At 35.5% G+C, this 14,076-nt stretch overlaps 1 protein-coding gene across 1 annotated transcript in view; it reads left to right on the plus strand.

The window, feature by feature from the left end:
• GNAI3 (G protein subunit alpha i3) overlaps positions 1-14,001 on the plus strand; it is a 32,192-nt gene extending 18,191 nt beyond the window's left edge. The window contains exons 2-9 of the mRNA XM_026706958.2: positions 1,216-1,258; positions 2,887-3,028; positions 3,904-4,061; positions 8,711-8,839; positions 11,311-11,440; positions 11,907-12,060; positions 12,548-12,758; positions 12,854-14,001. Of these exons, the coding sequence (XP_026562743.1) occupies positions 1,216-1,258; positions 2,887-3,028; positions 3,904-4,061; positions 8,711-8,839; positions 11,311-11,440; positions 11,907-12,060; positions 12,548-12,738 (947 nt within the window). The 3' untranslated portion in view covers positions 12,739-12,758; positions 12,854-14,001. The remainder of the gene's footprint in view (positions 1-1,215; positions 1,259-2,886; positions 3,029-3,903; positions 4,062-8,710; positions 8,840-11,310; positions 11,441-11,906; positions 12,061-12,547; positions 12,759-12,853) is intronic.
• Positions 14,002-14,076: the final 75 nt, after the last annotated feature.

Here is a 14,076-nt window from a genome sequence, read left to right on the forward strand (position 1 = left end):
CTAACGTTTTGTGTATGTATGTGATGTATTAAGTAGTTACTAGGGTTGTGCAAACCTTACAGGAGGCTTCATTCCATGAAGATTTGATCACATCATTCCAGATTCACAAATCAAAATGAAGACCCACTTTAGTGGTAAATTGTATCAGGTGCTTATAAAGTGTTCTGCAAATTTTATTATTATTTTGTTCTGCTTCTACATTGGTACAGATCATATTAGGTAGTGCAATTTCACTTCCATATATTGCCAGCGCTAATTGGAGAGTTTAGTGGCATTGTGAGTTTTGACGTTGTCTTGTTAAAGTATGTAATGCACTTTATCTCCTCAACTTTGCTTATCAGAGCTCTTTTAAGATGGCACCAGTAATGTTGCTATGGGCTTCATTCAGTTTCTCGGCTCTCAGCTTCTTTTAAGGTGATCAAGCACAAACCTTCATTTTAATTTTTCTTACTTTAATCAATAGTACACATTCTATGCTGTTCTGTTGAAATAGCTAGAAATTTAACACAGCTTTTAGTAATCTGAGTCAAATTTGACCAGTCAATATGTACTCTTGGGTCAAACTTTTTTTTAAAATTCAGGTTCACTGAGACAAATTTAAGTTCTTTGTTAAGGGGTAAATGAGTATCAAATTAGCTCTTACAGGTTAATCCTTATAGACACTAAATTTTTAACTGGTAAGGATGGGAAGTAGGCAAGTATTTGAATGCCATTTTTTGAGTACCCTAAATATATCTATGACATTGTTCCTTGCTATATGAGCTTACTGCTACTGCCTTTACTAACTAGTAAAAAATATTGCTAGCTAGCCATGATGTTGACATAACCAACTCCTATGTTGCACATAAGAAACTAGTATCCTTTTCTGGAGAGGCCAATTTTGTCTTTGTCTTTTTTTTTTTTGCATTTCACAAAATACGAATAAAGATAGATTTTGCCTTTGACTGAAATCATATCCTCTCAGATTTTCCTGTCTGTATCCAGTCAGGACTCATTCACATAAGTCTAATGGCTGTATAATGGGAGAATAAGTAGAATCCTTCAGCTTAAACTCTCAGTAGATTACTTATGATTACTTATGATTCTTAAGAGGTATAATTGCTTAAATTATGTCTAGTGCTTTGGTTCTTCTGGATCCATCAACTGGTAGGACAAAAATCATTTTTGCTCAGATAGTACATCAAAATAATCCCAGGTTTTTTTTTGTCCTTTTAGGTGCTGGAGAATCTGGTAAAAGTACCATAGTAAAGCAGATGAAGTAAGTAAAATATGCAAAATATGATATTAAAACAATTCATTTAAATTGAAGCATATTGCCTACATATGAAAGAGCCCCTTTTTCCATTATACAGTACCCGAACTATCATGGATACAGTAGAAAACATGCCTACTGGGATATTACTGGATTGGGTGAGATTATTATGTAAACAAAAGATAGTTCAGTTTGTGCAAGCCCCCTTCCCTTTTTTAGTTTTCAGATGCAGCTTCACTATTACATAGTATGTACCAAATAATTTTGGTTGGCTGATAGCCTTAACTTTTCAGGGGTCACATGAGTTGAATCAGAAAAAGGGCAGTAAAAACCTACCATTTTTAATAGCTGAAATCAAACTAATGTATTACGTTTATTTGTAAGATTTATATATCTGACTCCCAATGACTTTGTGCAGTTCACAAGTGGAAGGAAGGAAGGAAGGAAGGAAGGAAAACATAAGAATAGATAATAATAAAGGAGAAAAAATGGCAAATATAACAAAAGCTGGACAGGAATGAAAAAGAAACAGATCCACACAACCCAAGTGAGCTTATCCTCACCAAAGGCTTGTGTGAAAAGCCAGATCTTCAAGACTTTTCAAAACACCAGAGTGGAATAATCTGGGTGGAGAGGGTGGTGGTGGTGAGAAACTCATTCCAAAGGTCAGATACTGTAGAGAAGACACATTTCAAGAGTCCTGAAAAATGGTATTGTATAATCAAAAGAATGTGAAGTGCACCAAGCCTACTTGATCAAATTGGCTGGGCAGATATTATGGGAGATAGATAGTTCCTCGGGTAACCATACTCTCTGCCATGTAGATGCAAAGTTTAAATGTAGTCATGATTTTATTTGACCATTCTCCAAGAACCCTATGAGAGATCAAGAGGATTCTTTCCTCTTAATATCCATACAACAATCTTCTCCAACCTGGTATTCTTCAGGTATGTTTGTCTATCGTTGTAGTCATTTCCAGGCAACATGCTAGTAAGGATGTCGAAACTGTAGGGTCAAAACACATACCATATGGCTATCCCATGAGATGTAGATTAAGATATTCAAAAATGACTGTTATAATCACTTTGGGATTTATGGATAAATGGAAGTTTCCTAGAAGTAGTCTTCAGCTTAGAACCATAATTGAGTCTGGAGTTTTAGTAGTAAGCCATTGTGGTCATAAATCGAGTCACTTCATGATTGGACTCAATTTTGTGCCTTTTTATGATGGTCATCACAATACACCATAATAATTAAGCAAATCAAGTGATGGTAAGTAAATCACTGCTTCATCTGGTTTTTATATGTTATAATTGTTCTTATTTCCATGTTTTATTATGTTGTAAGCCACTCAGTGCCACCTCACATCATGAGGTGAGAGGCATGTAAATTAGATAGATAGATAGATAGACAGACAGATTCAGTCAATCACAGGATCATAAGTCTGAATCCAAATTTATTCAACTGCCAAGCACCCAAAATGCAAATCAAATGACCACAGGAAAGGTCATTACTTTGAGGATTGTCATAAGTAGATTTTTTTGAGTACATCATAACTTTCAATGGTTATTAAGTGACTGGTCATAAGTCAAGGATTATCTATACTCCATGCTTACTTCCTTGTTTTTCTCTAGAATCATTCATGAGGATGGCTACTCAGAGGAAGAATGCAAGCAGTACAAAGTAGTTGTCTACAGCAATACAATTCAATCGATCATTGCAATAATAAGAGCAATGGGAAGACTAAAGATTGACTTTGGGGAAGTTGCCAGAGCTGTGAGTATAGATAATTGTTTTATATACAATATTAGTGTGCTAAAAAAATTAACAGTTTTGGCAGGCACCTGATATAACACACAATAATCTGCTTAGAAAATTTAGTTGCAGTTGTTATAATTTTCTTGGGAGAAATTAGGATATTGTAGACCATGATCCTGCACCAAGAAATTTTTGACACGTGTTGAAAGGAAGTAAGACCTTTTCATTATTGTTCCTGTGTAAGGAATGTTATACCCTTGGAAACATAATACCTACTTTCTTGCAGGTGTTAGGAAAACCTTTAATTTATTTGCACATTTTAAATGAACTTTATGTATTCTGGTGTGTTTCTTAATCTGTTGTTATTATTGTTTTAATTGTCCTTATATTACTGTGTTATATAAGCTATCTTAATTTCCTGGGTAGTCCATATACAGTGCTTCTATAATGTTTGTCAGTTATATAATTTCTGCCAATGTGCCTTTTTGCACATTGGCAAGAAAACACACTCCAGAGACATTGAATCACTTTTTGTATAAGAGAGAGTTCCTTTTTAAAGTATTACAACAATAATAGATTGTGACAATTTTGTACTTGAATAGTAACTTGAGGGACCTTGCTTGCCAGGAGTTTGATGGAGCTATAGTTCATTACAACTACCATTTTCTTGGTGGTTCTAATCCTGTTATATAAAATTTATGCCTCGGTTCTCTAGTATTACTTGGTTATTCCCATGGGAAATGTTACAAAGAAAAAGATAAAAGCCATTTTTGGTAGGTAGTAGATAATATTTCCCATGATTTTATATTTTACCTAAAAAATATTTCTGATGCTGGTAGTTCAGTAGCATATTACGCCGTTGAATATCAGTATTTAAGCTATTTTCTTTGCAGGATGATGCCCGCCAGTTGTTTGTACTGGCTGGAAGTGCAGAGGAAGGAGTTATGACTCCTGAGTTAGCAGGAGTGATAAAACGGCTATGGAGAGATCCTGGAGTTCAAGCATGTTTCAGCCGATCAAGGGAATACCAGCTTAATGATTCGGCATCCTAGTAAGAAAACTTTCTAATAGATTTTAAGTAGCTGAATTGATCACCTCATGCTCTTAATGTCTCATAAATATTTTTTTATAATCTGAAAACTACTATTTATTTTGCAGAATTATCACGACATGAAGGAATACCTCTAAAGAATTGTTGTGATATTTCTCAGCAGGCTATGGGAAATCTCTCTATGTGAGGATATAAAAATTCTTTTCAGGAAAATTGTTTAATAAATGGACAGTTGGTGGAGGCTTGGCTTTGAAGATTCCCTGGATTGTGTTTAGTTGATCAAAGCAAGTTATGTGGGTCATATGAAAGGGCTGAACTGGCAAGTCTAACAACATGCACTCTTTATCATCTGCTATAAAGGACATTAGGAAATCTGCTCTTTAATTGCAATTTTGGAATCTTCCTATTGGAACTGAAGTGCACAACAGAGCAAAGTGATACTGATTCTTCCCTCTTCCTCTTGCTAAACTTGTCATCTTCCATATTGTACATCATCCTATTTTCTTGACCGAAATGGGGGAAATCCACAGTAAGGTATCTTGTTTACATAGGATAAGTGTTTATGTTTATGCCATAATAATTGTGTTGCTAAGATACCAGGATCCAATTTTAATTATTTTGTCATTGAAGAAGCATTTCTAAGCAAGAGTTTAAAATCCATAAAAATAGAAAAAGGATAAGGAGCTATGTTAAAAAATGAACCGAACTAACATAGCTGACAGTTAAAGATAATTGTGAATTGTTCCAAATTCCCTCCTCTGGTGGAAGCAAACACTCTTCTTCCCTCTTTAATTTCCAAGGGATCCTTTTGAAGGAGGGAAAGTGCGAGAAGAAAGGAGGCCATCAAACCTACAGGCTCTTCTGTGTGTATCTAACAATGGTCCTGCACAGTGGTGGGATTCAAATATTGTTGCCACGGGTTTGATGGGCGTGGCTTGGTGGGTGCGCTTTGCGCGCATGCACGCACGCCCTAAATGCGCACTTTGTGCAGGCACAGAGGCGTTTGTGCAGGTGCAGAGGCATTCTAACTCACCTCCTGCAAGCCTGCATGATGCCGGTTGCTTCAGCAGCTGCTGCGCGGCCTTATTCCATGCCGCGCAAAGCAGCTGCGCTTCAAATTCAGATAAAGGTGAGTATGGGAGCCCGGGTGGGCCCAACAGCAGAGCCAGCAGAACAGTGGAGAGAATCGGTCTCTGCTGCTCATCACTCCTACCAGCTCTCCAGAACCGGGCAGAACCGGTTGAATATCACGACTGGTCCTGCAGTACCTCTACCTCTTTTATGACTTCACATTCATTTAGTTGGAAGAGAGAACTCCTATAACATGGTATGAAACTAACTAGGACCATTAGGAATGTTTTGGATTGCACCTTGCTGTACTCTTTTTTTGAAGCTGCTGTAAATGGGGTGTAGGCTGTCAGGGATTTTTATCTTTTTTGAAAGAATAGTTTGCACAAGTTCCAATTACTTTACCAAGTTTTTTTTTGTAGAGTTTCAGGATCTATAATTTCTCTAAATTGAAGTCAACAAAAGGTTTTATTAGTATTGTGATTCTCCAGGATTTGAAACATGATGGGTAAAAAAGTTGATATGCCAGTTTTGCTTCTGAAAACTTTTACCTCCTCTAAACTGATAGCTCTGCTATATACAGTAGAGGAAATATATATTGAAACAATTCACAGACCCTTGTAATTAAATTTCAGCTCTATATGGTCCTTAGAACTTGGGGTAGTTCTTGCATTTTTATGCCAGCAATTTGTTTCAGACCTTGTCAGGCATGAACTTTGGTTAAATTGTCAGCTTGCTTGTCTGTTATTGAGTCTTCAAGCAGGACAGTATGCTATTTTCTTTTAATGCCCAAGTCAGTGTATTCTTTCTAATAGAAGCCAGAGTATTAAATGTGAATGATGTAACTATTCTGGTATTGTTTAACAAAAGATTACTGTTTTTTAGTGGAAGTCAGTGTACTCTGCCCTGCCTATATGGAATTAGGTAATATCAAATTTATAATTAAGAATATGTCTCAACAGTGAGACAGTTATACTGAGTTAGTTTAAAATTTTCTTATTGATTTAAAAGACTAAAAAAACAGTGGGGATATAATGTACATTAAAAGGCTTAGGTTAAATATTTCATTATCCAAGTGCAGTGCTGGAAATTATTGACATTTTTTTCTGAAATCTAGACTCATACAAATAAGCTGGAATGATCCAATAGCAGTTCGGGTTAGATTTCAGAAACTTGGGTTCTCTTCAGATATAGTTCAAATTAGGCATCATGCTATTATATTTTGATCTTTGTTGCTTGTGAAACTGCAACCTAGCAGCGACAAAAAGTATTCCTATTAAGAATTAATTATATGATTCATATTATTGGGTGAATTGCAATAAGTTAGTTATACTTGAACCTATGTATACTTTAGCCTGCTACTTGTCCCAGCCTTTCTTCTATCATATCCCTCCTTTATTTTATTCTGGCAATAATCAGAATTAGGAATATGCCTGTATATATTTTATATGTCTAAATATATATCCTTAAATTGAATTCTGAAATTTCCAAATTCTTTCAGTTATAGTGTATTGTTTTTGCTATTGTAGAATTGATTAAAATTTTTCTTTTAAAGTAGGGGTGTCCAACCTTTGCTGGCTGAGGAATTCTGGGAGTTGAAGTCCACAAGTCTTAAAGTTGCCAAGGTTGGACACCCCTGTTTTAAAGTTATCATGGAATCAGCTAAGGGAGATTTAATATGTAGAATATTTCTTCCCTGAGCACTTTGGTTTGAACTTTATTCATTATAATGATGGTGGATGCTGTATATACTACTTTTCCCTCTTCAGAATCTGTTTTCAAATGGCATAAAGGAAGGTATTTTTAGAAGAACTCCTGATAAAATGGACCGTTCTGATTTAAATATAAAACAAAAGAATAATATTTCCATTATGAATTGCACATTAAAAGATTAATATAGAAATTCTCAAACTTTACAGTATAATAGTGATCATTTATCATGTGCAACTTCATGAATGAAACCAGTAATTTCATTAGTGTCAGGGAACTAAATATGTCAGTAATATAGGTCATTAAGTGGGCCAACTGGCCCAGTTTTATGACATTTGTTTGCAGAGGTCAGCAACCTGGTCATTAAACAAATCCACAGTCATTAAGCAAATCCATTGAATTCTAACAATTGATCTACAATCTTTGGTCAGACAGGAATCTGTACATTCTTTTAAGGCATTATCTGTAAACTTGTCTTTGTAAATGGTCCTTATATTAACACCCAATGCTCACATATTTGATATTCATACTGTTTTTATTTTACATTTTCTAAGAAATTTATATATGTATTTGGTAATCCTAAAAGTTAGAAATATAACTGTAATATAGGCTACTATGTGGGTCTATTTGAGACTTCTTAAAGCTTCCTACATAAATTGTGCCTTCGTGAGATTTTAAGAAAGGATTTTGTTCATCTTTTGTGTTCTTAAACACTGCATTGCACACAGCTCTTGATTTCTGTGAAATTTCTTTCTCCAACTCAGGCAGTTGGTATGTAACTATGGCTGTGTATAGTGTTTATAAAAGGAGATTGGCGGGATTGCATTTTCAGTTTGTGCATGTTGTTTTTCCCTTTGCCCACTTAGAAGTAATTGTCCATTTTTTCTCACTACATTTTTTACAATAACTTGTAACTGTTTGCGAATAACTGAATGTAAGATTCTTTATCTCATATGTAAGAGTTTAAGATAAGAGGAAATAAGAAAAAGAGGAAAACAACAAGCCGGGAGAGAAAGTAGGAAAAAAGTAAAAAATGTAAAAAAGGGTAAACTGGAAGCATCTCAACAGTATAGAGGAAAATACTGAACATTTAGATAGAAGAAGAATATTCTTAATGTCTCTTATGACAAAGACTTTCCCACTGAACATTGGAACTTGGAATACAGGTGGCTTCCTCTTGTAAGTTAATATGGGGACAAGTTGAGATATCTGTGGGATATAATTATTTTTGTATGACACCATGCATGTACTTGTTTTAAAGAGTACAAAGGTAAGTTTATTTTTTGTTTTTAACTTACAAATAGGCAACCGATAGACAGAGGAATCTTGTTATACTACAGCTCCCATTGCCCATGTTGCTTAGAGCAATGAGAGTTGGAATCCAACAACAGCTACAGCTAGGTGATTCTCTCTGATCTAAGTAATAATAAAATTAGGAACTACATTGATACAAGGAGTACTAGATCCTAATTTCTTTAAAAATAGAGTATGGGTTCTGGAAAGTATTGGACATTGTTGAGAATATTCATAGCCTGGGCTGTAGGTTTTGGCAGCGTTCTGTTCTTCGAGCTGGCTGTTTAGCTCCCAGACATTTCATTATCTAACTAGGTAACATCTTCAGTGGGGTTTTGGGGGAAGTATTGGACTCCTGATTTATAAATTATATTTTAAAGCAAATTTCTATAAGAACCTAAAATGCGACCATTGATTCTAGTTTAAATTAGAAATTTGAATTAAGCCATAGCTTAATCATAGAATTAAAGAACGTGTTCTGTTTGTACCAGTTTCAATTTCAGTACTCAATTAGAGAATTAGTTCCTGAATATGTTCTTCCCTTTTCTTGTCCCCTCCTCATTTCCCTTCTTTTTTAGCTACCTAAATGATTTGGACAGAATATCTCAGCAGAGCTACATTCCAACTCAACAAGATGTCCTACGAACCAGAGTGAAAACAACAGGCATTGTAGAAACACATTTCACCTTCAAGGACTTATACTTCAAGTAAGCAGCATTAAGAGTTGCAAGTTGCCATTTATGTATACTCTTAAACCTTAATTTCTTGGTGTAAAATATATGGCTCTTCTGTACTTTTGGTACAGTTTTTTTACTTTGGCTCACATGATGTAGTATCTTCCCCATTCTTTTGCTAGTGATTCTTGATACAGGACGCTTTTTTATTTTCATTGTTTCATTCTTTTCAGCTGCTTTTATGTTGGGATCACAAACACAGGTACTGAATCCTTGCTTCACAGGAGCATGTATACTAATGGTATACTGGCTTCTGTTTTATATTGTTGATTGGAAGTGTAAAATATAAAAGCCCCACATAGAGACTTTATAATTTGCCATGCATTTATTTTCTGGTGTTGCTGTGGGAGTTGAAATTAACATGGCTCTCTGAACAATGCATGGCTTTCTTAGCAAAACAATAGACATGGCATTAACCAGTCAATAGTACAGAACATTGGCGAGGAGCATGCATAATTGTTTAAATGCTTATCATTAATAGTGTTTGATGTAGAATGGGGCTGTGTTATTTTCCACTGTGATACACTTAATTATGTCATGACTGGATGACATATTAACCATGTACCTCCATGTAGTTTGCCACCTTGTCTACTGATTGATCCCTATAGGACTTGTGAACTTCTCTTTTTGTATACTTTTCAAACATCTTGGCTCTGCTACTACCGTATCTGATTTGTAAATTACAGCAAAATGCAGAATGAATGAGAACAACAAGAAATGCAGATTATTCCTGGTGCACAATGCCATGAGGCTTCATGGTGGGATAAAAAATCCTTTGCTTTCACAGTTCATGGAGCTCCAAAGTGTTAGATAGTCTACGAATCAAATAATGAAACTGTAGGGCACACTTACTTGTTAGGGTGCCACTCTTCCCCGTGTCGTTTAGTTAGGCCTAAGTAGTATTCCTTTGGCTGAATATCCCGCAGTCATCTTTTCATGCCAGCTTACGGTTCTATTAAAGCCAAAGAGGTCCCCATCATTCAATTTTAAAGCTGTAATAAAGTCTAAAGAAATTGGGATTGGGTAAGATGGATTTGGGGCTTGAAATTGTATAGGGATTCCTCGACTTATAACCATTTGTTTGAATTAGGGCAGCACTGAAAAAAGTGACATGACCATTGCAACATCCCCATGGTTATGTGATCAACATTTTGATGCTTGGCAACTGGCAGTATTTACAATGGTTCCAGTGTCTCAGTTCGTGTGATTTCCATTGACGGCCTTCCCAGGGGGCTTCCAACAAGCTAAGTCAATGGGAGAAGCCGGATTCACTTAATAACTGCATGATTCACTTAACCGTGGTGATTCATTTAGCAGCGGCGGCAAAAAAAAGGTTGTAAAAATGGGCTTGACGTGGTTAATAACTGCATCGCTTAGCGGTGGAGGTCCTGGTGCCAGCTGTGATTGTAAGTCAAGGATTCCCTGTACATAAATCAGTTGTGGAAAAAATCACTGTTGGCTGAGCCTTTGTTACCCTTGTGCACCCCTTGTGTATAATGAGATAACAATCTTGCATCAAAGATGAACAAGACAGAATTTATGAAATATATGTACTGAAAACAACATAATGCAGCATAATTTGTGTACTGCAAAATCTCTTCGGCCTGTTCCACTGAAAAGCAGCAAAGCTCTTCTTTCATTACCCGTAGTTTTTATTTTATTTTTTTCTTCCTCTCTTTTGAATGAGGGGCGAGTTCTTTTGGCATACTCTATCTCGGGTGAAAGCCCACATGTGGCTTTTTCGTGGGAGGCCTAGATATTTCAATCGCCAGCTCGGCAATGTCAAGTGGTAAAGCAATGCCAGTCAGTATTATTTCTTCACTACCAGCTGTTTGCTGGTTCTGCCCTCAGCACTTTGGAACAAAAGGCTGAACTATTTTATTTGTGTAGTATACCCTGTTTATGATAAGGCCTCAAAATGTTACAAAAGCTTGAGCCAAGCCTGGAGGAAAGAGGGCTTAAAGGGGTATGGTTTGTATCAGAGTTTTTTAGAATGACATAATTACGATATTTCCCTCATCCTATTTTTATATCATAGCCCCCCTCCTTTATAGCACTAAATGAAAAATAATGATTTAGCATTTGATGATTAATCTCAGCTTTGGGTTTTTTGTTTTTTTGCTAGTTGCCCCAAGCATATAACTCTGGATAGTATACCGCATAGTATAAACAAAGCAAAAATAGCATCAAAATAGCCAATGGTACCTAAAGTAATGTGTACAGATTCAGACAGAAGTTATGAAAAGCCTTTTATAATTTTTGTGGTAAAATAATATTATAGCAGTGGCTATTTTAATGAACTTTAGCATTTAGTTCTCAGGGCTGGCAAAGTCATTTACAACTTATTAAAGAACCCCCTGTTGCGCATGTGTATCTGTGTGATAACTAAACAGGTGAATTTAGTTTTGCTAAAATGAATCTTCAAGTCCTTATTTTTCTGTCAGGATGTTTGACGTTGGTGGTCAGCGTTCAGAGCGTAAGAAATGGATCCATTGCTTTGAAGGAGTAACAGCAATTATATTCTGTGTGGCTCTTAGTGATTATGACCTTGTCCTTGCTGAGGATGAAGAAATGGTATGTTGCTGTAGAGTTAACATTCTGAATAATGTGGACTGCGACAGAAATTCACTTTAAACTTTGAACAATAGAACTTAATCAAACGTTTTGCTATTGTTATTCCTTGAACATTACAAATGGTAATATTTCAGCAGAGCATGGGGGAAAGCTTTTCTTGTCGGCATTCTCACATTTTGTGCAGTGAATGTATTCGAAGTTGAGAGCTTATGGAGAGTAAAATTCCTTCTTCATAACTGAGTGTGAACATTTCAATTTGCATGCATGATTTGAAATGGGAAAAATGATTTCTGACAAAATCGCAAAAATGTGATATTTCAGAGGCCTTTTGCAAAAATGTAGACATTATTTATTGTACTTTTAATTTTGGGATTTCTTTTGACAAAATGTGCACTAGTAATTTGGTTGGGGTTGTTAATTATATGAAGTGTCAATGCTGTCTTTCATTAGTGCTTTTTCTATTCAGAATCGAATGCATGAGAGCATGAAACTCTTTGACAGCATTTGTAACAACAAGTGGTTCACTGATACATCGATCATTCTTTTCCTGAACAAGAAGGATTTGTTTGAGGAAAAGATACGGAGGAGTCCACTAACAATTTGCTATCCAGAGTATCCAGGTGAGATTTTTATTAAGGCAAAACAGAAGATCAAAAGATGTGTGTGTGTGTGTGTGTGTGTGTGTATTATAGCAATTTCATTAAGGATTATAATTACAAGAATAAAAATTAAATTAAAAGATGAAATAATAGAGTAAAAGTTATGGAAAAGAAAAAAAGAAAAAAAGAATACAGGTAGTTTTTGACTTACAACATTGAATGATGGTTCAGGGTTGCAACAGCAATGAAAAAAAGTTATTTTGGGGGAGGGTTTTTTTGGAAAGTCATTAAAAGTGGTGAAAGAATTCCATATGAACCGTGATGGTGCATTCCTCTGAATATCATCTTCGGGAAATAACAACAGCAAAGTTAGTCATTGTGTGTCTTACTTTCCAGGATAAAGTGGTTGGGCACTGTGGGAAGTAAAGTGGACTAGATAAGATGGACTAGATAAGAATTTTGATGTAATTCATTAGACCTGCTCTTACGTTTGTTATCGTTTTTAAAGGTTCTAATACATATGAAGAAGCTGCTGCATACATTCAGTGCCAGTTTGAAGATCTGAACCGAAGAAAAGACACCAAGGAAATTTATACTCATTTCACCTGTGCCACCGACACCAAGAATGTGCAGTTTGTGTTTGATGCTGTTACAGATGTTATAATTAAAAACAATCTGAAGGAATGTGGACTTTACTAAAAGGAAAGAAACAGAGAAAGGTAAATTATGAACTGTGGCATTGCACAAATATTGTCTGTAGCATTGCCAGGCTGTCATATGAATTTGTGCTAATTTTTGAATTTTCTTTCTTTAGATTTCAGGGTGTGGACTGTTTCTTTGCTGCCTTGTGAGACAGTTGCAAGCATGAACAGGACTGGGGAATGAAAACAGCATGCAAAACCTTTGCATTCTTTAGCACAATCTTCTATATTAGGGATATTTTACTGATACAGATGCTGAAGTTAGATTCCAAAAATGGAACTATTGTTAAGTGTGATTTTTTTTATCATCCTGGCATCACTTGGATTGCATAATTTGAAATATGTACAGCTGTTATAAAGTTTTCATCCCAGAACTTCAAAATGTAGCTTTCTTTAATAAGTCATCATTGCTCTATTTTTAAAGTTTTTCCATCAAACTATATATTGATTAAATTTTATTTTATTCGCAATGAATCTTACATTTTAAAAGCAAACAAAAAAAAAACCATTAACTATGCACACAATGTGACCAGATCATGCAGAAAGTATTCCTCTTAGCAGGAACCTTTTTGTTTTTAAAACTTGGTATGGTCAGAACTTGCTAGTATTGCAACTACTTTAAAAGGGCCTTAGAATTCTTATGGTTAAAGCTGTGGCTTACTTCTAATATATACTACATCCACATTCTGCTACCTATACTGTAAGGTTTTCCTCTTCCTTAAAAGGTAGATTTCCTGTAGCAGGTTTAACAAATAATGTGTGGCTTATGGGTTGGGAGGATTTAGCCTGGTTAATGCTGAGTACCAATTTGCTGAATATGCAGCTGGTGTAGCAAGTAAAAATCTGATTCTTATATAGAAATTTCTGAAGTGAGTACCAGTTAGCAAAGTGACTTGTAAAATTCCAAGCTTTGGAGGAGGAGGGGGAAGTATATGCTGCTACAGGGCTACTGTATCAACCACTTAATTGTTGTGTATGTGTTTGGTCTTAAAGCAGTGGGGAGTTTTGTAGACAGTGGAATTTGTTCTGCATTTACCAGGGCCTTTTGTCCTTAAGAGATTTTGGAAATGTACCAACAGCATGTAAATGTGGTGCCAAGTTCCTGTTTGCCATTGTTTTTCTTGTAATGAAAATTAAGCAGAGTAAGGGCATTTCTTTGCTTAACCATTACACTGAGACTCTTTCCCAATTTTCATGTACAGTTTCAACTTGATGATGTAGTTATTGGCAATATTAAAATGGTGAGTTAAAAAACTTTAAACGTTCTTAATTTTATTGGTGCCATTTCTACAAATCCTTGTTAGTTTCTTACTTGCATTTCTAACTTTTGCAAATA

This window comes from Pseudonaja textilis, chromosome 3 (genome assembly GCF_049901715.1).
Source record: "Pseudonaja textilis isolate UNSWEBS1 chromosome 3, rPseTex1.2, whole genome shotgun sequence".
NCBI classification, from domain to species: domain Eukaryota; kingdom Metazoa; phylum Chordata; class Lepidosauria; order Squamata; family Elapidae; genus Pseudonaja; species Pseudonaja textilis.